Genomic DNA, 19,039 nt, shown 5'->3' on the forward strand with positions numbered 1-19,039 from the left:
GACGTTCATCGGGGATATATACGCATGTTCTTCCACTCCATGAATCGGCTTGCGGTGAGTATGACCATATGGGGCAAGGTAGTCGATCAACCTCAGCCAGGGGTGATGAGTTGTTCTATCCCGTGAACAAGTACACAGTATATCCAAGATTGCCTTCAGTTCTGGCCATATTCATTCTCAGCTTTCGCGCAACATCTGTCACGGCCAATGCCTGAGGGTACAATTACCCTCATCACCTGTAAGTTTCCAGCCACCCAAGTGTTGGTAGAATCAATTGATGAGTGGTAATTAGTTGCTTTATCCAGTGAACAAGTAGGCATGCAGTGTATGCAAAGTTGCCTTCAGTTCGTGTGAGACTTTTCCTTTCTTTTTTTCCTTTTTCCTTCCGATTTCAGCTGATAATTTTCGAAAGCCAGCCCAAGAAGGCAATTGTGTATAAGCTGAGTTGTAACTGGGCTTGATATGCTAATGGGTTGCCCGTTACAATAACATGCATGAGTGGTTTTTGGCAAACCCTGCACGCCCATTCAGCTGCGCCTTTTCCTCCTATACGACATCTGAGCCACTGGAAAGCCTTAGCCCTCTCGCCAGAAAGTGTTCACGTTCAATGAGAACCGCTCTCATCGAGAGTGATGACATGGGCTTACGAATCAGGTGGTGGTCTTTCTAAAATTTCATTGGCCCAATTTGCAAGGCGCGACGCGATGGTAGATCGGGTAGGGAGATCAGCTTCATCTGTCGGGCAAAGATGCAGCATCTGACAGCTGTTATGTGTTGAAGCAACATCTCGAGCGTCTCATCATGTACTCTGCCTGAGTCTCGGGAAATTGACCCATGCCAGACCCCGACGAGACCCGGCAGGGAAAGTCGAGGTCTGTACAGTGACAAATTCAGCACGCTTCGGATTCGAAAAGAGTCCCTGATCCACCATATTAGACACAGTGATGGCCTATAGATAGTTGCGAGCGCACATTTACCTTTCATTCTCAATCAAGAACCATCAGCTACGAAAACATCATGACCACCCCACCCGGCACGAGCCACCAGGCAACCTGTCTGACCTTACCGGCGATAACAAGGATAAATGGTCTAAGGACTATATTTCCCATTGGATGCAGGGTGAAATCAAGGCTGATCCTCGCGTTGTCGGTGCTGGCCGTACACCTTTGACCCAATTCTTTGATGGGACTGTCACACCGTTTAATCAACAGGACAAACCGCTACCGGTCGAATGGAATGCATTTCCTAATCTGGTCAGCTAGAACCTCCTCTAAATCTGACACAATTCCTAGCGTGTCTAACTATGGGACAGATTAAAAGTTCATACCCAGGGGAGCCTCTGTGGTGGCAAGTTGCTGACTCGTCCCGGGTGGTCCAGGACGAGTATCTGGAGTGGTCGGTGAGCCGGGGTCCCCGAAAATACAGTGGAGATATTTACCGTGTGACCTTTAGTGCGGAGGGGCCAGAAGTATGTGCGTCATGGTGCATCTCGCTCGGTGCTGTTAAGATCACTAACGTTGAAACAGTATTGGTAATTTCTTGCTAGTTACCAGAAAGGCGACTTTCTCAAGCTGATCAGAGATCTCAACTCGGGCTTTGCCAGCCAAATGAGTGACAGCGACTTTTTCCTCACCGACCCTATGACCAATAGCGAAGTCTACAATCCTGGGAATCAGTGGAATTTAGTCAGTACGACGGGCACCATTGCCCATCTTGTCTGGCCGAACAACACCCTCTCAGCCGAGATTGATATCGGCGCGCAGGCCATGGTGATCCGCAAGGATGATCAAGGTAACGTCATCGAAGACAAGGACGACCTGAACAATTGCTCCAAATACGGCAACCCAGGCAGAAATTCCGATCCAAGTGTAAGGCACTCCCCTGTTTTGTTTAGTGTGGGTTTCAAGTCGGAGGTTTGCTGAACATGGTGGCCACAGATCGGAAAGGCAATCAACGGCTTGGGTCGCAAAGGTGCAAGCCTCATCGTTGCTGAGCCAGCTGCGCTTGACATCCGCAACTTCGACACGGGCAACTTTCAGTTTGACATCAACAGCACATCGGACCACGCCCTACCTGACCCTAAAGATCTGAAGCCGATTGAGAGACCGAAAGAGGTGTTCCAGTGGCAGCGGGGCGACATCAGCACCAAACACGGCCTTCAGATCCAGACGAGGTCCCAAAGGACCGATTGGATAAACACGGCAAACCGCTCCTGGTCAGTAACATCTACGATACCAGGCCCAAGCGGCACATCAAGTACGGGGATCGATTTGCCGACTACCTCACCATGGGAATCAGCGCCATGGGTGTGAAGGGCAAAGCGGCGAGCCCTGAGAAATGCTACCAGCCTTCAACCAAGGCTGCTGCCTCGGTGAAACCATCCTGTGCGGAGTTCGATGGCTTTGCCCATCCCGGATTCGTGGGTGCCCCTGGTTCGTCTCGTGCTTCGGCCAACGCTCTAGTACATGAACAGGAAATTGTAAACCGAACAGGGTAAGTATAGGATTCTAGGGCAAATATTATACCAACCTATGGAATCTATTTTTCAAGTACCCTGCTCTGATTAATATATAGAAGTAGTATATATAGTACTAATTCTTTGCAGTTATAGATCCATATATATAAATATACAAGCCATGGTCCCTTGCTTCGCTCGGGCGGCTTGATACTTAATTTAGTAATATATATAATCTAACATATGATTGTGAAGGTACACTAGACAAGGGTCTGTAACACCTACGTGCAGTTACGAACACCAATACCCACGGCGTCGTAGTTTGCTTAATAATCCCGAGAAAAGATTGGAAGCGTATTCAATAGTGTTTTAGCCCTACTGGAAGCATATGGAGGAAGAGGGGGGAGTATGCGCGATACTGCTCTGCGAGCCAAGACGGTGGAGGACTTTGCTGAAACATCCTAACAGTTCCGAAATCGTGCGCCATGAGGGCAGCAACCCAAAAATAGCAGTATAAGGCGCGCCAGGCCACAGCGAGGCTTTAAGTTCGTGTAAGACGTGTTAGACGACACGTGTACATACGTTGATATATAGTTATGGTAGGCTGCATATCCATCCATCCAAACTGTATGGCTCCGTCTCCGGGAATTCCACATTTTGCAGTATCCAATTTTAGGTTTTTCTCCTTTTCTCCATTGGAGGATATTTAGAATCCTTCCGGGGACATGGCGCGGGGTAGTGTCCGTCCGGGGTAAAGCTGACCGAGCCCTAGCCCGCAAATGAGATGACCCGAGCCGTGGCCAACTGTCCAAGATCGAGAATGTTTATCTTGGATCCTGCACGTCCAATTGCCCCCCAGTGAGAATGGTGTTCAATAGAGATAAAGGGATCAAGCATCATGAGCATGCGACCATGTTCGGAGGCCAGCGTTTGACGACGTTCTGAATGGGTCACGTTTGCTGAACATGTGCCCTCCGTACTCGATACCCGGAGTCAAGCACAGCGCCAACTAAGAATTAGCGCTTATCCTCACCCAGCTCCCGGGTTAAATTGAGTCGCTCATGATGATAGGCACAAGCAGAGTTGAACCCACTTGGTAGGGAATCAGGAGGGTCGGATGACTCGCACTAACTGAAAGGGGGATTGTGGACTCTTCCCCCTACAACCCAATGCAGGAATTCTCCGGCGAGTAGAACGCCACCAATATGCTTAAGTTCAGCGGACCCGCAAAGGAACCAGTACATTTCCTCCCGGCTAATATCTAGGGGCCCAAGCATAATCAAGCGACGCGGCTACCGTAGTGCCAGGAAAAATGACCCTCATGATTGAAGAGATTGGCTTGAGGAGGTCAAGGTCCGGAGCAAGCTTCACTCAATTGAGCTAAGATCGGGATCACCATCACGAGGCTATTGTCGCAGGTATAAAGATCTAAAACTCCCAGTCGTGCCTGCATCTCTTTCATTCCACCCGTTTCTCCCAGAAATCGTCGACATGGATACTGACACAGAGAAACAGACCGCAGCGTCGGAGGTTGAGGCGCAGCCCACCTCCAACCCCGGGCCTGTTTACGATGTCGACAAGAAGGTCGACTACGACAGAGTCGGCGCTCTGGAGGCCGAGCAGGTCGAACATAATATGACTGTGCCCCAGGCTGTCATGGCCTATCCCGCTGCCAGCTGGTGGGCCTTCGTGATGTCATGTACTATTGTAAGCTCTTACCCAATGATAGGCAGATCATTTTCCTGACATATGCGATAGATCCTGGAGTCATACTGTGTTTTCCTAATGGGTCAGTTCATCGCCACAAAGAAATTTGCCGAGGACTTTGGTGTATACAGCGAAAAAACAAATACATGGATTATCGAAGCTTCATGGCAGTCAGCATTCCAGTGTAGCGGGCCAATCGGTTGCATCATAGGTGTATTCATCGCAGGTCCCATTACCAGTTGGATTGGATATCGATGGGCAACTATCGGCGGTCTCATGGCCTTGAACGCCTTCATCCTCATCTTCTATTTCGGCAACAGCCAGGGGATGTTTTTCGCGTCTCAGATCATGGAAGGCATCCCGTGGGGCATTTTTATCGCTAATGCACCCGCCTACTGTGCTGAGATCGTGCCAATGAGATTGAGAGCTCCCGCGACGCAGATGTTGCAGATGTTCTGGGCAATTGGGTCGATCATAGTCGGCGGGATCACATATCACTACCAATCCAAGTCTGACTCGTCAGCGTACAGGTTCGTCTGGTCGCATGGATGCCATCGAAGAGCACCGTACTAACAGTCGTCCTAGGGTTCCCATTGCACTCCAGTGGATGTTCCCTACCCCCCTCGCTATCTTACTCTTCATTGCGCCTGAATCCCCTTGGTGGCTCGTCCGAAAAGGCCGTCTGGCCGAGGCTGAGAAGGCTGTCAAACGACTTGGACGCGCGAGTGCAACTGATAATCCGGCTGCCGCAGTGGCAATGATGCGTCGCACGATCGAACTCGAGGCAACTGAGAAGAAGCCCAATCTCATTGAACTGTGGAAGGGCACCGATCTCTACCGCACATTGATTGTGTGCGGTGTATACGCATCTCAGAATCTGACAGGCAATCTGATTGCAAACCAAGCGGTGTACTTTTTCAAACGTAAGTCCAGCCTTGTCGTCCAAAGTCATACCAGACTAACACCAGCTCAGAGGCCGGCATGGCAGACAACACCGCCTTTGCACTTGGTCTCATCACTTCTGCCCTCCAGATGATCATGGTCATGCTCTCTTGGATCCTCACCTCTTACCTGGGTCGACGCACCATCTATGTCTATGGTCAATTCATCAATTGTGCATTCTTGGTCGCTCTCGGTATTGCGGCTTCAGTTGGCAGTAGTACCGCAGCTAGCAATGCGCAAGCATCACTTGGCTTGATCGTCTCGGTCCTGTTCTGCTTGGGACCCGCCCCTGCCTCATGGGTCATCATCGGTGAGACAGCTTCCGTTCGTCTCAGGCCACTGACAACGGGTGTTGGACGAGGTGCCTACTACTTGGTCAATATTCCTTGCATATTCCTTTCCAGCTACATGCTCAACGATGATAAGTGGCACCTGGGTGGCAAGAGCGGCTACGTCTGGGCTGGCACCGCCTTTATCTGCACCACCATGGCTTGGATCTGGGTTCCAGAGATGAAGAACAGGTCCTTCCGTGAGATTGACATTCTGTTCCGGCGTCATGTCCCGGCTCGCAAATGGAAGGAGACGGTCGTCGATCTCCACGATGATGAGTAGATGGGACCTGTTGTTCGGATAATCCTGGGTGGTACTGCTTGTGCAGGAATAGGTGGTAGAAATGAGTGCCTTACTAGATACTTACGGGTAATAATTTTCAAGATGGATTAAAGGGTGTGGATCACGGCGGAAGGTACGGCATCCTCTGCTCTCGTCGATAATGGTTGCTTTTGGTATAGCTGATTTATGAGGCTACTACCACGTTATCCTGACAGAGCAGGATAGTTGAGTCTGTCTCCTCGAGCAGGAGATCCGATTTCATTAGCACTCACAGACCTCTAAGTATTAATTGAATCCAGCTGTAATTCAATTCAACCATTGTACAAAGCTCCCAGTGACGGCTAGATCAATCCCGGTTGTATAAGAGCCACTGCATAAGAAGTAGGCGACTGGCAGTGATATCATGTCACCCGTTACCGATTCGGCCAAAAGGAGGTAGATTGTGAATTGAGCTCAGTAAACCGCTTGGGCATATCAGTGGCAGTGAATTCCAGGGAAAGGGTGTTCACGCGTATATTTAATCCAGTGAGCATCGATGGTCATGTCACTCTAGCGAATTCCTAAATAGTATTTTGCTTTCGCCGCCCCACCACGAATGGAATTAACATATAGAAATGGTATCAGAGGCTATTATTGTACTGGAATATAGGGTTCGAACAAATGCGTGAAGAACTTAAGGTAGTTTGGCACACGCTATGTGCCCCAGATCTGGCTCGGTTAAGTTCAAGGTATCGAAACTGCTACCATCCAAATAACCTTGGCAACTGACCAGATCAATATCATTAGATTCAGCCGCTTGTTGTCTCGAGTCTTTCTCGAGTATCAAGCAGCTTATCTACTCTAACCCTATACGAGTGAACTGTCTGCCGCAACGCTCTATGTTTCACATCGTGTGCTTCACATAGTTTCTGGAGAATTTGCTGCGCGTCCTTCACCGCTACAGGATCTCGTGTGGTGTCAGGCCAGACACTCCGTGACAGCTCAATCCAGAGGTTCCGCTTTCCTGGTTGTTGTCCATTGCCTTGAACTTGCCCATATTCACCGTAAGCGCTCCTGGCCGATTGAAAGAAGTATCTGCATCATCCACTCTATGATGTTGCCAAAGTCTGGTAAAGACGTCTTTGCAAACGCAGGCTCGTGTTTTCCACGAAATGTATGAACAAGATCAGTGTGTCCAGTCTATTAAACTCCAAGCCTTCCTGAAACCCTATATATCCATTTATTCTTTTAACATGCCACGGCAGATTGTCGAGTACAGAGCGAATTACTGCTTGCTGATTTCCAAATAAGTTAGTTTGGAGATGTGCATACACCTTGGGGAAATGAGTTAAGGGGTACTACAAATGTTTTGTTCAATTTCACTAACAAGTGCGGTTATCCTCGCTCCAGTGGGTTTGCACTAGTTCATCACGGAGGGAAGGTCCCACGCTATCACCATGAAATGTCCAATGATTTCCTTGTGGTTCTTCGGTGCAGATGTTGCGTGGTGTATCTGGACGATTATTCCCGTGAGAGAAACCAAGGAAATGACCGAACTCGTGCACAGCTATTGTCTTGATACAGTATTCTCTTCTAGACTGGCAGGCAGTACCCCAGGTAGAAAAGTTAAAATTTATCACCATCTCATTGGGCCCCCATCCAGCTAATTTCCAAGACCCTTTTTGTGTGTGGATGTGCGTGGGCGATTTGAATGCGCACTCGATCTATCGACAGACTTGTCCCATCGGGGAAATCGCACCACGGAATTGCGCTCCTAAGTTGACCTTATGACGTCAATAATCCATGATCGTTGAGAGATCCCCTATAACACCTTTCCAGCATACTGGTATCTCGTTTTGCTCCCAGGCTACGGGCTTCAAAGGGAATAGACAGATTTCAAGTTGTTCCGGGAGAGTCTGGGCATAAGCCGTGCCACCGAAGCTCTTTGGAGAATCATCTTATATTCCATCCATTTAAAGATATAATATTTCAAATATATCATACTGCCCCTAGTAGCCTTTATAAACAGAAAGATAATCTAGGTGCGATCGGTTGGCAGAAACAGAAAATTAAGCCGTGATGTAAGATATCGCCGCCTGTTGCCACCCCGTTACCATAACTGGATACAATCGTGTGATTTGGATCTAGTCCTGTGCTGGATTCACTGATCCCCGGTTCTATTAGACTATAGCTCGATCTAGAGTAACATAGCTCCCACGGGAGAGGCATCCCCAAACGGCTTTAACAGCCGCAACTTAATCCACTGAACCGTTTCCGGAACAAATGTTGCCACAAGGAGTGTGAACCTAACAATCGGACCTTCCAGTCCTTTGTTTCATGCGCCAAGATCAGAAGTCATACGAAGTCGAAAACTTACATTCAATCAAGCAAATCTCATGCCATTCTCTAACCATATCAAATAAACCCACAACTAAGCCAACCCTATACCCCCCACCTGTTCTATGTACAGGGATCTTCCTGTTAGCAATATTGCATGGAGCATATAGTATGCGTGAGTAGGGTTACCCTACTACCTAGTGAAATTATATTTTCTCGTTGAAAGGCCTTTATATATCTAAAGAGGCTAGAAGTAATAAAGCTTCTGCAAGTGTAGATTAAGCCTTAACATAAGCTTTGTATAGAGCCTAGCGCTATTTATCTAGTTATAGGCCTATCTAGACTAAGACATCTCAGAAAGAAGAATAATATCTAGCCAGGCCGAACACCACATCTACAAGAGGGCTGGGCCCATTCCGCTCACTCTTTATATGGCCACAGACCAACCTCTACTCCTGGCTTTAACTTTTCCGGTCATAAGACCCTAGCTATCTATCCATTTCCATAGGATAGTGACACTAGTGGCTGCCTGTCTCTAGTCAAGGCATAGCAAGTTTAGGTTTTCTTTCCAATCTGTTTACTACGAGTCTTAAGTCGTGAGATCATGCAGCCATATGTGGCGTGATATTGCAGCTTTAGCTGTATTTCTAGAGTATCAGTGGCTCATCATTGCAAAACACCGGTTAACAGCAACATATATAATTCCCCTCTTACTACCTTCCAGCAGGGCCAACAATTAGGACTTACCTTCTAAATCTTTCTTCCCGAGTGTTCTATGATATCCATCCCTCAGGTACATTCAACAAGATGGGCTTCAAATTTCTTTTGATTACAAAGCTTTCATTCCTTTTTGCTGCCGTTATAGTTTCTGGGCTTGATACCTGTACTGCAGGTGGTGATGCAGTACAGTGCTGTGCCTCTGGTGGCTTCCCGATCCCAGGAGCCCCCCCTACTAAGCGAACATCCCACCGAGGTCTGTTTACCCGTGATGCAGCTTGCCCTACCTCAATTCAGTGTTGTGAGAAACAGGTGACAACTTAAGGTGACAACTGTTGCTCCGGGAAGTGGACCCATACAGTGTGGGAATGGTTTTGATCCCAACACGGACAAATTGGACTCGTCTACCGCAAAGTTTGAGATTGTTAAATGCAATACCTTCCCCGCATTGAGTACATCGACTGAGGATTGCTTGAAGGTTTCGGCCGGTCCGATCTTCGATAACAATAATGTAGAACAGCCTCTCACTAACTACCACCTTGCTATTGACGACGGTCCAATTTCCGGTGCCCCTGGGCTATACGATATTACCCATAACCATGCGTCATGGTGCGACCAGCCAACGGCATCTACCGTTGAGTGTTTTGTACCCTTCAGCTACCTCGAATCACAAATCTCTCCGCCTCCTTCTGATTTATGTCACGCCAATATGAACCTTGCATTGAATGTGGACATTTCCTCGGCTACATGCTCAATTACGGGAGGTACTCTAACTGGGACGGGCAGCTTCTTCCAATATATTCCGATCACGTTCTCGTGTCAGGACACAACTACCTGCCAGACACAGTGCTGCTGCCCTCCACCCGCGACATCTAAGAAGCCCTGCGCTGTCGGTAGCGCGTACGCCCGGTCGAGCAATTCTCTTACTGACCTTGGGTGTGGGCACTGGGGCTGGTATTTCAAGGGTGTGACGAGCGGCTTCTCCGCTGATCTGGTACTGGGCCAAACTACAGTTATCGGCACTGTGGACGTCACCATTAGCGGCAACACTGTTAGCTGGGTCTACAACGTCGGGTCCGATTATGGAGTCATTGAAGGACATGCTGATGTGATTTGTGGAGGCGCTCAACTCCAACATACAACTCCTCCAAAAACTGGGGATGCTTGTGTCCCTGGCAAATTCACAAAGAACTCTGGTTGTTTAACACCCGCTTCAGGTAGTGGCTGGTCAAGCAGTTACACATGCAGCAATGGCGGGCCATACTCACTTGTTTTCCATGCCAAGATCGCCAAATTTGTCGATTCCACCAGCACCGAAACGTGCAATCCTATTGTATGCCCAGACTCAAGCGATTAAGAACCTTTCCAGATGTACTGGCAATGGCAATTTGTTTTACCAAGGAAATTGACTGCTGAAAAGTTCTGCCAGAAACGTTCTGGAACTGCTGTTAATTGGATGCTTTACTGGCCTATGTTTCTCAAGGTTACTCTACTAGGGGAATTTACTGCATTAATGACATAACAGCCATGTATCTATATGTAGTATATAAGGAGCCGAGTCCTAGTCCACAGGGTATGGCCAATGGGTGTAAGAAACGTTCGAAACAGAGTCAAATAAATTCTTTCCACAATGCTTTCCATCGGTATTTAAAACTAAAGGCAGTTAATATGGAGGAAACATGTGAATGGAGACTGATCATTAGTAGAGGATAGGCTTAATTTTATAGATCATATATAACTTGCCTCCTCCAATGTCATTTCCTCACAATGTGCTAGAAAGCTTCCATGAATAACCTTGTGGTAATAGATAATTTTGCCGTTTGTGCTTCTGGGCTAAGAAATGATAACTAACAATTGTGACCATGTGTGTTCAGACGGCCCCTTATTAACAAGTGTATTTGAATTTGAATGACATTTTACGAGTGTCCGGGAAGTCAGAAAGCACAACGTAGGAGATGTTGTAAATATCTAGTGTATTTTAAATAGCTTAGCTAGAATATAGAGTACAGGTATTTTTAAGAAGGTTACGGTTAACGGTTAACTAGGAGAACTTTATAAGGTATAGATATTTACTATTATTGCTGTAGGTAATATTAATTAAAATCTACTTGGTATATAATTTTTAATATACTAGTTTAACTATTATATAATATTATACTAAATTTATTCTTTTACATAATTAAACTTTAATATATCTTTGAAACGTGTTCTCTGATAAGCTGATAGGAAACCCAGTCAGGATACCTCTTATCCCAGAATTGGAATAGAATGTATGATCAGGACTTGATCTTCCTATGCAGCGATTGCACGAAGACCACCGGGCAGAAAGACAGAAGGAAGTGTCTTCTTTTTACAACTTGGTACAACTTGATAAACTCTTCCAGGGTGATATTGAGAATCGATTTTCAACTAGGCCGTCCTATAAACTAGCGGTAAATTCACTTCAGGCGACACCAGGGGTGCCCGGAATTAAGCCAGTGAGGTAGACTTTTCTAGAATATAAGCTCTTTCCGATGTTCAAACTGCACGATATAGACCTTTTTTTTACTGAGAAAGGGATTTTGGGCGGCATGTTCTATGCAGCGCGTCCCACTTTAGTGGAGTGGAAACCGTATACAGATAAGTCTGGCCGTGCGAAGAACGGCCAGCCGGCTACTTCTTCGAGGGGATTGGGCATGCCAGAGGTGTAGGGCCATATACAGAAAATATTATCCAGATGGTCGATTAGGGCAGTCAAAAGTCGAATCATAGTCTTGAAAAGAGGCTTGTTAAGAGCAGTGGGATGGGATTATAATAGTATAAATATCTTTATTTTACTAAATAATTTAGATAAATATTTGCTTTTCTCCTCAGTTAGGGTATCTTTTAACTTTAGAAGACCTTATTTTTCTTTTTTTTAATATACTTAGAATAATCCTATATCAAGGTTTTAATAGTTGGTATAAATTCAAGATTATTAATTTTCATATTCTAGAATGTCTTTAGCTGCTCTTTGACCTAACTTAAAATATTAATAAACTATATTAAAAAAAGGACTCTAGGGTTAATTATTAATAAATACTTATTATAGTCTTTATGTATTATAGTTTAATTATTAATAAGCTTTTTCTTTTACTAGAGGTAAACTACTAGCTTCTTAGTAATAGAGTAGTAGACTAGTTCTTAGGTAAACTGGTTTTACTATTTTATCTTATCTTTACCTAAGATAGAACCGAGAACTTTACTATAGTAGTCCTTAATCTCTTAATAGTATATTTTAATAGTATTAATAGTATATGCTACTATGGCAATGTATAAAAAAAATATTAGGCGTCTTTAGGTTTAAGAGCCTTCCAGTTACTTAAAAGAGCGGGAAAAATCTAGTAGATGATATAGCATTTTGAACTCGCGCGAGCGTGGACAGTGCATCTAATGTAGGAGGGACTGCTGTAAGTAAATGACTTAAAGTAAGCCGATAACTGTGGGTAGCAGCTATCAATGGTTCTGTCTGGGGTTCATTGTGAAGTGATGACGAAAGCCAATCACCAGGGAGGTTTCAATAATTGTTCTGCAATATTGACATTTTTGAACTTTGGACTAACTAATTTAAGATTTCTCACCGATACGCAATGACCATCTATGATCTCAAAGAGCATTTTTAGAGCATGGTCCTCGTCACCATTATGTATCTATCTCGTGCCTGGTTGAGCTCAGTTGAAAACAGGGGGCCCGCTGTCCGGCATGGGATTTGGAAGCTAAAAATTGCATCACATTGCCGGGAAGTTGGGAATTTTATAAGTGACGTGCGCTGGGTGGTCTGAGGCCATGGTTACCCACAGAGCTGGCCATGCTTGTGCAGGTTAAATTGAATAGGGGCTGATATCGGAACGATATACGCCGCTGCCCTTCGAGGCCCCGGCCACTTGAAGGACAATTGCATTGAGATTTAAATTTGTAAGCGCTTCCTTATCTTGGTGCCATTCTATCAGCACGCTGTTAATGTTCTACTCATGGGTGAAGGTCTGTTGTCTTTGCCCCCTTTCTGTAATGGTCATTATCTGAGCCACATACGTCACGACCCTGAGGTCCTGATGCATCGACGCTACGACTTATATGTGAACAATTTCCTCCACTTGCCTCCTTGCCCAATATCGTCCTCTTCCTGCTCAGACACACACCAATTCCCATTTGCAGATCCTTGAGTCGATACCGATGATCATGCCCCTCAAGAAACACAAGGCAGCAGCAAGGAGGGTAACAGCGAGCACCATTCCCGCGTCCCTGGGAAGTGACATAGCGGGTTTCTCCGATGATATTGCCACAAACCTCGAGCCTATGCCAGAGGTCGATGTGCAAAGTTCTGAGCCTGCTGCTGCTGAAGAGCCAGAGGTGGTTGCATCCAGTGGATACACTTTTCCTTCTGAGCCGAAAAGAGACGAATTTATTCCATCTCCTGAGCCTTTTGTTTCTGAAGAGCCAAACGACTCTGCTGCAACGGTTGAAGCCGTTGTATTACCGAGCCCCTTCCTATTGAAGATGCAATCTCGTAGAGGTTGGCAAACCGGAAGGTACTGAGACTGCTGGCAATTCTGAAGATATGGGACTCATTCAGCCCTACGCCAGGTAAGGCGCTTGCCTAGATGAATTATCTGTCATATAGAACTAATCTCGTCGACCATAGCTTGTATAAGTCCCAGGCGACTACTATTCTTCTTGGGCGTAGTGAGAAGCAGTACACTGTGCCCTTGGGTATTGCTAATCGTGTCCCATCTCTCAAACTGCGTTTGGCTGGGTTGGAAAGCAAAACAGTGGATCTTCCAGGTGTGGACAGTGATATTGGGCATACATTCATACATTACCTTTATACAGGCGACTACCAAACCCTGAAGGTGTTTTCAGAACCCAATTTGCCAACAGGGGAGGTGGAGTATATAAGGAGTGTTCTCGCGTACAGGGCCGCTGTGAGTTACGGTCTTGACGGGCTAGCTGACCATGAGAAGAAATATATCCAACTATTTGATGACGACGTCTCGATCTCTCATATAATAGTGCTTGCACGAGAGACTTTTCCAAGGATAACTCACGATACCTGGTTTGCTGCGTATTTCACCTCTAAGATTTTGGCAAGCTTTGAGGCAGAGGAAGAAATGTTCCAGCGAGAGGAATTCTTTGAAGGTTTTGGCGAAGCCCTTGATTTCGATAAATTTCTCCGAAAAGTGATAGAAAACGCCTATTATGAGCGGATGTCTTCTATACAAGCTATGGCCGGTTTGGAGACGTCTAGGAAGAGATCAACCATGTTGAATGACGGAGGGATCCCGGCGAGCAATGATACTGCACCGGATCAGAGCTTTAGTCAGGATTCATTCAACGTTGAGAACCCGTCAACAAGTGATAGTATATGGGTAGAGTGCAAGGATGATGGAAATAGTACTCAGGTATCGGCGATGACAACATATTCGAGTGCTGCTGAATCACCTGAGGGAAGACAAGGTGGACGAACATCCTCTCAAGAGCTGCAACACTCGTCGAAGCTGGACCTTGGCAGCAGCGTTTGTCCGCTATGGCTACAACACTCCATGGACGAGAATTTATGGATGGGTTGCCCAAAGTGCAAGAGTGACATGGTCTCTATGTTTGCTAAGCTGCTGCTCAATAACGCTGGGTGATACTCTAAATCGACGTTCATTATCTTCTCGTTGGTCAATCTATGAAAGATCGATTAGACCCAAGTTGTCTAGGTAATACCTTGCTAATGGGGTGTTGGCCCATTTTATTGCCAATCATCAACGTCGTGCTTAGACTGCCTCCAAACAAAATCCTCCAGTGAAGGCACTTTCATCAACAGTTCACCGTGCTATGAGCCAGACAGCCAAAAGAGTACCATTTGAGGGTCGCACAATCAGGTCACCCAAGGGTTCCACTCAAGTTATATACTGCAAGCACGGAAGCCAGAATATCGGAACGACAGACACCGGATTCTTTCGTCTGTGTTGACCGAGGCTTATGCACCTGGCCAGGAGTGGAAGAAGCAGCGTATCTCCAATGACATGACCGATACGGCCCATCAAATTCAAGCCATGGTGTGTGACATGTTAGGCTTGATATCAAGATATCATAGTTCTAGCATGGAATTGCACTCATAAGTATCATAAATATACTTGGGACAGGTTGAGAATACGCATATCTGACGGATCTTTGACTACCACCTTCGCCCGAGTGGGTCGGGTAAAACCCTGGGAAATGACGTCGGAAGATCCAATACATAAATCCTGATTCCTTGAGCATATGATATCTTTCTCAAACAATACCATAGAGCCATCGAGTGGATTTTTGATAGGTATTGGCTTTCTGCTAGGCCCCGGGATGGTGAAGAATGGTTCCAATTCATGACCCAACAAGGATTGGTTAGCAGTTCCTGTTGGCTTATAAAATATTTTCGTAGACCCATCGGCAGGATTCCTAATAGGCAAAGAGTTGTTTTTTCGTCGTGAGACTTTGTGCAAATTGGGCGAGACACAATCAAATGCGAGCCAGTCGGATTTTGTAATTGACCATGATAAGTAATTATCGGGTCCTGGCAATGAACCAACATTGTCGACTGGGTATACGAGTCAATAAAAGCCTAAAAAAAAAAGATTATTGTGCTTTATCTCACCATGTACTGTGTAAGGCCCAGATTCCACTGTACCTTCACCATTCATTGATTCATCGTTCATCACTGGTGCTAATTCCTCTCTGCAAGGTGGTTTTATAGCCAAATTTAACGATGTACTTAAGTAGTTAGTCACACTTAAGATAAACATAGATACCTTTGTTCATAAAATACCTTTCTGTGTCGCATGTTTGCTGGTATGTACACTTGAATGGATGAGACGATAGGCTGTCGTCTCGCGTATCTAAGGGTTTGCTAGCCAACTTTCTGCGACAAAGACATCAGCAACTCGATGTGGTATTTACGGGAGGAAGGCCTCCAAAGTAAGGAAGTACCCAATAAAGCGCCAACATACAGTTGTAGCATGCTAAATGTAGCGCTCAAGATAAGAACGTGAGTATTAAGCTGGCAAATGAAGTCCTGCACAAGAGGCTTCAAGAATGTCCATTCGACTTTCCGGCAAGCCGCACCCACTCTTGCTACCCAGTTTGGTGTCTCGGCAGCTAGTTTTCCATCGAATCTCGCAATAGACTCAACAAAGTTTGCCACGAAGGTTTCAATATTAGTCGCAATTTTCCTGAAGATCTTAGTTTCTTCTTCCCAGAATTGTCCCATCTGCAGTGCCTGGGCTTCAGTCAACAGAGGGTTCAGGCTGTTGATGATTGATATCAAAACATCGTATTCTTTCTGGGCTTTACAAGTAGTTCCGAGGGCATCCATGACATCTTTCAAGAGTTTAAGACCCGCTATAGATTAATTAGTGACAAGAACCTAGTGGCTTATTGTCCAGAACATACCGACAAGGTCACCAGCTGAGAATCCAAAAGGGACTGACATATCTTCTGTCGCGTATCTCAGAAACCCATAAATCTATGAGTCTATTGAGGTAAGAATCCGCAGCCCTGGTGTTTTGTTTGCTATATATATATATCGCAGGGAGATTTTGCACTGTACCTAAAATAGGCAATGCGAAGAAAAGTGACAATCGACCCAATATTTCTGGACCATGACCATCAGCCCAACCCGGGTAAATGATGAGACAAGGCTGCTTTGAAGGTAGGCAAATATTACGCATGTTCAGCCTTGGCCAGCAACATTCGAGAGAAAATTCGCTGTTGCACAGAGATAACTGAGCAGTGGTGGGCCTTTTAGTTTTCGGTTAGGGTCATGCATGAAAAGCAATTGCATTCAATAAAGCATATCAGGCTGAGCAGTGTATCAGGCTGGAGGGTCAGCGAAGACCAACAGCTGCATGGGTGGGGGAAACGTGGCGCCAATGAGGTCATCATATCGGGTGCTAGCTGATGACGTGGATTGCCAAAAGGCGCTAGCAAGTCTGGGTAAAGCTCAGCCTCCTGTCGGCATCAATGGTAATATTTTGCTGCGGGGCAAATCCGCAAGGCACTGCAGCATTACAATCTAGAGGTCGACTGTGTGAACGATCAAACATGATGAGTGACTGTGGTCACCAGAGAACTGACAGCTGAGGGGATGGTCGAGATCAGCGAGGTGAGAAGTAGGAATCGGACGCACTCCGATTATGTTGGCGTCGCAGAATGGCCATCTTGAGGTGGGAAAGTTCCTCTATGATCACGAAGGTAGCTTGATCCCCCGGACCCCACTACGAACGCCAACCAGGTGTCGAATGAGAGTATCCGAGCCATATTTCTCCGTCCAGACCCATCCAAAAAGGGCAAGGGAGAAAACAATTATGAAGCTGGATTGACATTGGAAGGCAAAACACCCCGTACCCCTATAGGCTAGCCCCTCGCGGCGATGGCAGTGCTCTACAGATCCAGGGGCTGCAGATCTCTGCCATATCTCTCGTTTCTTGCCAAGTACCAGCGCGAGCACAAGGCTACTGTCGTATCAAGAAACATTATCCATGACCTCCAAGGCACAACTTTTCTACACCCTAGTCCGCCAGGGATGCGCCTTCATTCCGCATCCGCACCCGCGGATTGGTCGACTTCTCGTGTTCTCCCGTATTTCCTGCGGTTAAAAGTGCGTGGCAATATATTCACTGTCGTCTCTATTTATTATCTCTTATTATCTAATCTAGCGGCACGGATAGCTAGCCTTTTTATTAAAAATTAATCTTGCAAATTGATTAATTAATTAATTAATTAAAATCTCTCTTTTTATATCTCTTTATCTTTCTTCCCAATTTCCTTCTATAGATTTTTTATCAAATAAATCTAATTATTATAATAAATATAAAAGATCCACAATAACTATTAATAGACCCAAGTAACTCTCAGTATTATTTTATCTACAGAGGATTATTATTTAATATAATTAATATACTATTATATATATATATCTAGTAATATTATAAATTATTTAAAATAGCGAGAGTTTAATAATAATAATAATATCTATTAAAAATAGTAAAAATATATTATTTATATTATTTATATTTATAAAATCAAACGGGATTATAATTATAATAATATTATTAATTTTATTATATAATAATATAATATAAAGATATTAAATATTAAATATACTATATATATTATAAAAAGGCTATTAGCTATTTAATAATATTATAAGTATATTAATTATGTCACAGAATTGATAACAATTATATAAGGTGACTGTATAGTATATCCTATACCCTAGTACCTGGGAGATATATATATACCTCGTATCTGGGTGTTATAGACCCTTGTCTAGTGCACCTTATCAAAGGCGGATATACAAGGCAGAATAATGATAGAATAATAATAGCTAATTCCTAAGTAAAAGGTACCTAATAAATTGTTTATTTAATAGTTATTTAGAAAGGATTACTAATATTAATATTAGCTATTATAATAAATTATATATATTATAGTAGTAACATAATTAAATATATTAGTAATATAACGAGCTCGTAGTACTAATAAAATATATTATATTATTAATATAAGAAGTTGTAGTAGTAATATTATAAGAAAAGATATATAAAGATATTTATTTTATATATTTAATTTAGTTTTTTGTGATTAATTAAGATTATTATTATTGAATTACTTTTAGTAGTATAATTAATTTTAATTTATTTATATTCTCTTAAATTATTGGATATATATATTTAATAGACCTAGTTCTTTGAATTTAAGTCTAATATTAACAATAGTCTTATATTAACTATATTTTTATAATAATAGTAGTCTAGTATCGACGGTAGTCTTATATTAACTATATTTCTATAATAACAGTAGTTTAGTATCGACGGTAGTTTAATATTAATAGTAGTTTTAAAATAATTTCTATTTTATCTAGACTATAATTTAATAATAATAGAAGTCGAGGATTAACTTTAAATTAATAACTCTTAAAATATAGTCTATTAATTAGTTTTACATTTAATAATAAAATTTTAGATATAATATATTAATTACTAGTCTATATAAGTTAAATTATATTTAGATTTAAAATAATGCTATATCTTTTTAGTTATTTAGTAGTAAAAAGATTTTAGTTAAAAATATTTTATTAATAAAGATTAATTTTAAAAATAATAAATTTATAAAAGAATAGTTAAAGTAAATAAAAAATATAATTATTTAATTAATTAATAACGCTAAAAAAAATTTAAAAAATTAAAAATTTTAAAATAAAATTCGAAGAAGTTAAAAAGATTTAAAAAAAATATAAAAATTATATTA

General features: G+C 43.7%; 6 protein-coding genes across 6 annotated transcripts; 4 read left to right on the forward strand and 2 right to left on the reverse strand.

Moving 5' to 3' along the window:
• Positions 1–834: 834 nt before the first annotated feature.
• On the forward strand, positions 835–2,497 carry BDV37DRAFT_287549 (uncharacterized protein; the record flags this gene model as incomplete). Its single annotated transcript, XM_032088129.1, has 6 exons — positions 835–876; positions 960–1,253; positions 1,313–1,468; positions 1,554–1,868; positions 1,938–2,173; positions 2,239–2,497. The coding sequence occupies 6 exons, from the start codon at positions 835–837 to the stop codon at positions 2,495–2,497; spliced, it is 1,302 nt and encodes a 433-aa protein (XP_031936846.1).
• A 1,449-nt stretch (positions 2,498–3,946) lies between these two features.
• On the forward strand, positions 3,947–5,716 carry BDV37DRAFT_297728 (putative MFS maltose transporter; the record flags this gene model as incomplete). The annotated part of the gene is made up of 4 exons (XM_032090397.1): positions 3,947–4,162; positions 4,214–4,692; positions 4,748–5,085; positions 5,136–5,716. 4 exons carry the CDS (start codon positions 3,947–3,949, stop codon positions 5,714–5,716), a joined length of 1,614 nt encoding a protein of 537 aa, XP_031936847.1.
• Positions 5,717–7,022: 1,306 nt separating this feature from the next.
• BDV37DRAFT_260195 (uncharacterized protein) lies at positions 7,023–7,687 on the reverse strand. The gene has a single exon (XM_032083224.1). The coding sequence runs from the start codon at positions 7,336–7,338 to the stop codon at positions 7,078–7,080; it is 261 nt and encodes an 86-aa protein (XP_031936848.1). The 5' UTR covers positions 7,339–7,687; the 3' UTR covers positions 7,023–7,077.
• A 1,152-nt stretch (positions 7,688–8,839) lies between these two features.
• BDV37DRAFT_275233 (uncharacterized protein) lies at positions 8,840–10,106 on the forward strand (the record flags this gene model as incomplete). Its single annotated transcript, XM_032085366.1, has 2 exons — positions 8,840–9,061; positions 9,111–10,106. The coding sequence occupies 2 exons, from the start codon at positions 8,840–8,842 to the stop codon at positions 10,104–10,106; spliced, it is 1,218 nt and encodes a 405-aa protein (XP_031936849.1).
• Positions 10,107–13,128: 3,022 nt separating this feature from the next.
• BDV37DRAFT_229400 (uncharacterized protein) lies at positions 13,129–14,664 on the forward strand. Its single transcript, XM_032080319.1, has 2 exons — positions 13,129–13,351; positions 13,410–14,664. Exons 1-2 carry the CDS (start codon positions 13,326–13,328, stop codon positions 14,395–14,397), a joined length of 1,014 nt encoding a protein of 337 aa, XP_031936850.1. The 5' UTR covers positions 13,129–13,325; the 3' UTR covers positions 14,398–14,664.
• A 1-nt stretch (position 14,665) lies between these two features.
• BDV37DRAFT_229384 (uncharacterized protein) lies at positions 14,666–15,664 on the reverse strand. Its single transcript, XM_032080318.1, has 2 exons — positions 15,387–15,664; positions 14,666–15,329 (listed from the first exon to the last, which is right to left on the reverse strand). Exons 1-2 carry the CDS (start codon positions 15,532–15,534, stop codon positions 14,878–14,880), a joined length of 600 nt encoding a protein of 199 aa, XP_031936851.1. The 5' UTR covers positions 15,535–15,664; the 3' UTR covers positions 14,666–14,877.
• Positions 15,665–19,039: the final 3,375 nt, after the last annotated feature.

This window comes from Aspergillus pseudonomiae (genome assembly GCF_009193645.1).
Source record: "Aspergillus pseudonomiae strain CBS 119388 unplaced genomic scaffold BDV37scaffold_95, whole genome shotgun sequence".
NCBI classification, from domain to species: Eukaryota; Fungi; Ascomycota; class Eurotiomycetes; order Eurotiales; family Aspergillaceae; genus Aspergillus; species Aspergillus pseudonomiae.

What these genes read in the sequence shown, in the direction of transcription:
- BDV37DRAFT_260195 (XM_032083224.1), bottom strand. Translation starts at nt 7,338, where the DNA reads ATGGTGATAAATTTTAACTTTTCTACCTGGGGTACTGCCTGCCAGTCT.
- BDV37DRAFT_229400 (XM_032080319.1), top strand. Translation starts at nt 13,326, where the DNA reads ATGGGACTCATTCAGCCCTACGCCAG. An exon ending in CTCATTCAGCCCTACGCCAG is followed by an intron (nt 13,352 to 13,409) that starts GTAAGGCGCTTG and finishes CGTCGACCATAG; the next exon opens with CTTGTATAAGTCCCAGGCGA.
- BDV37DRAFT_229384 (XM_032080318.1), bottom strand. Translation starts at nt 15,534, where the DNA reads ATGTTTATCTTAAGTGTGACTAACTACTTAAGTACATCGTTAAATTTG. An exon ending in TGGGCCTTACACAGTACATG is followed by an intron (nt 15,330 to 15,386) that starts GTGAGATAAAGC and finishes TCGTATACCCAG; the next exon opens with TCGACAATGTTGGTTCATTG.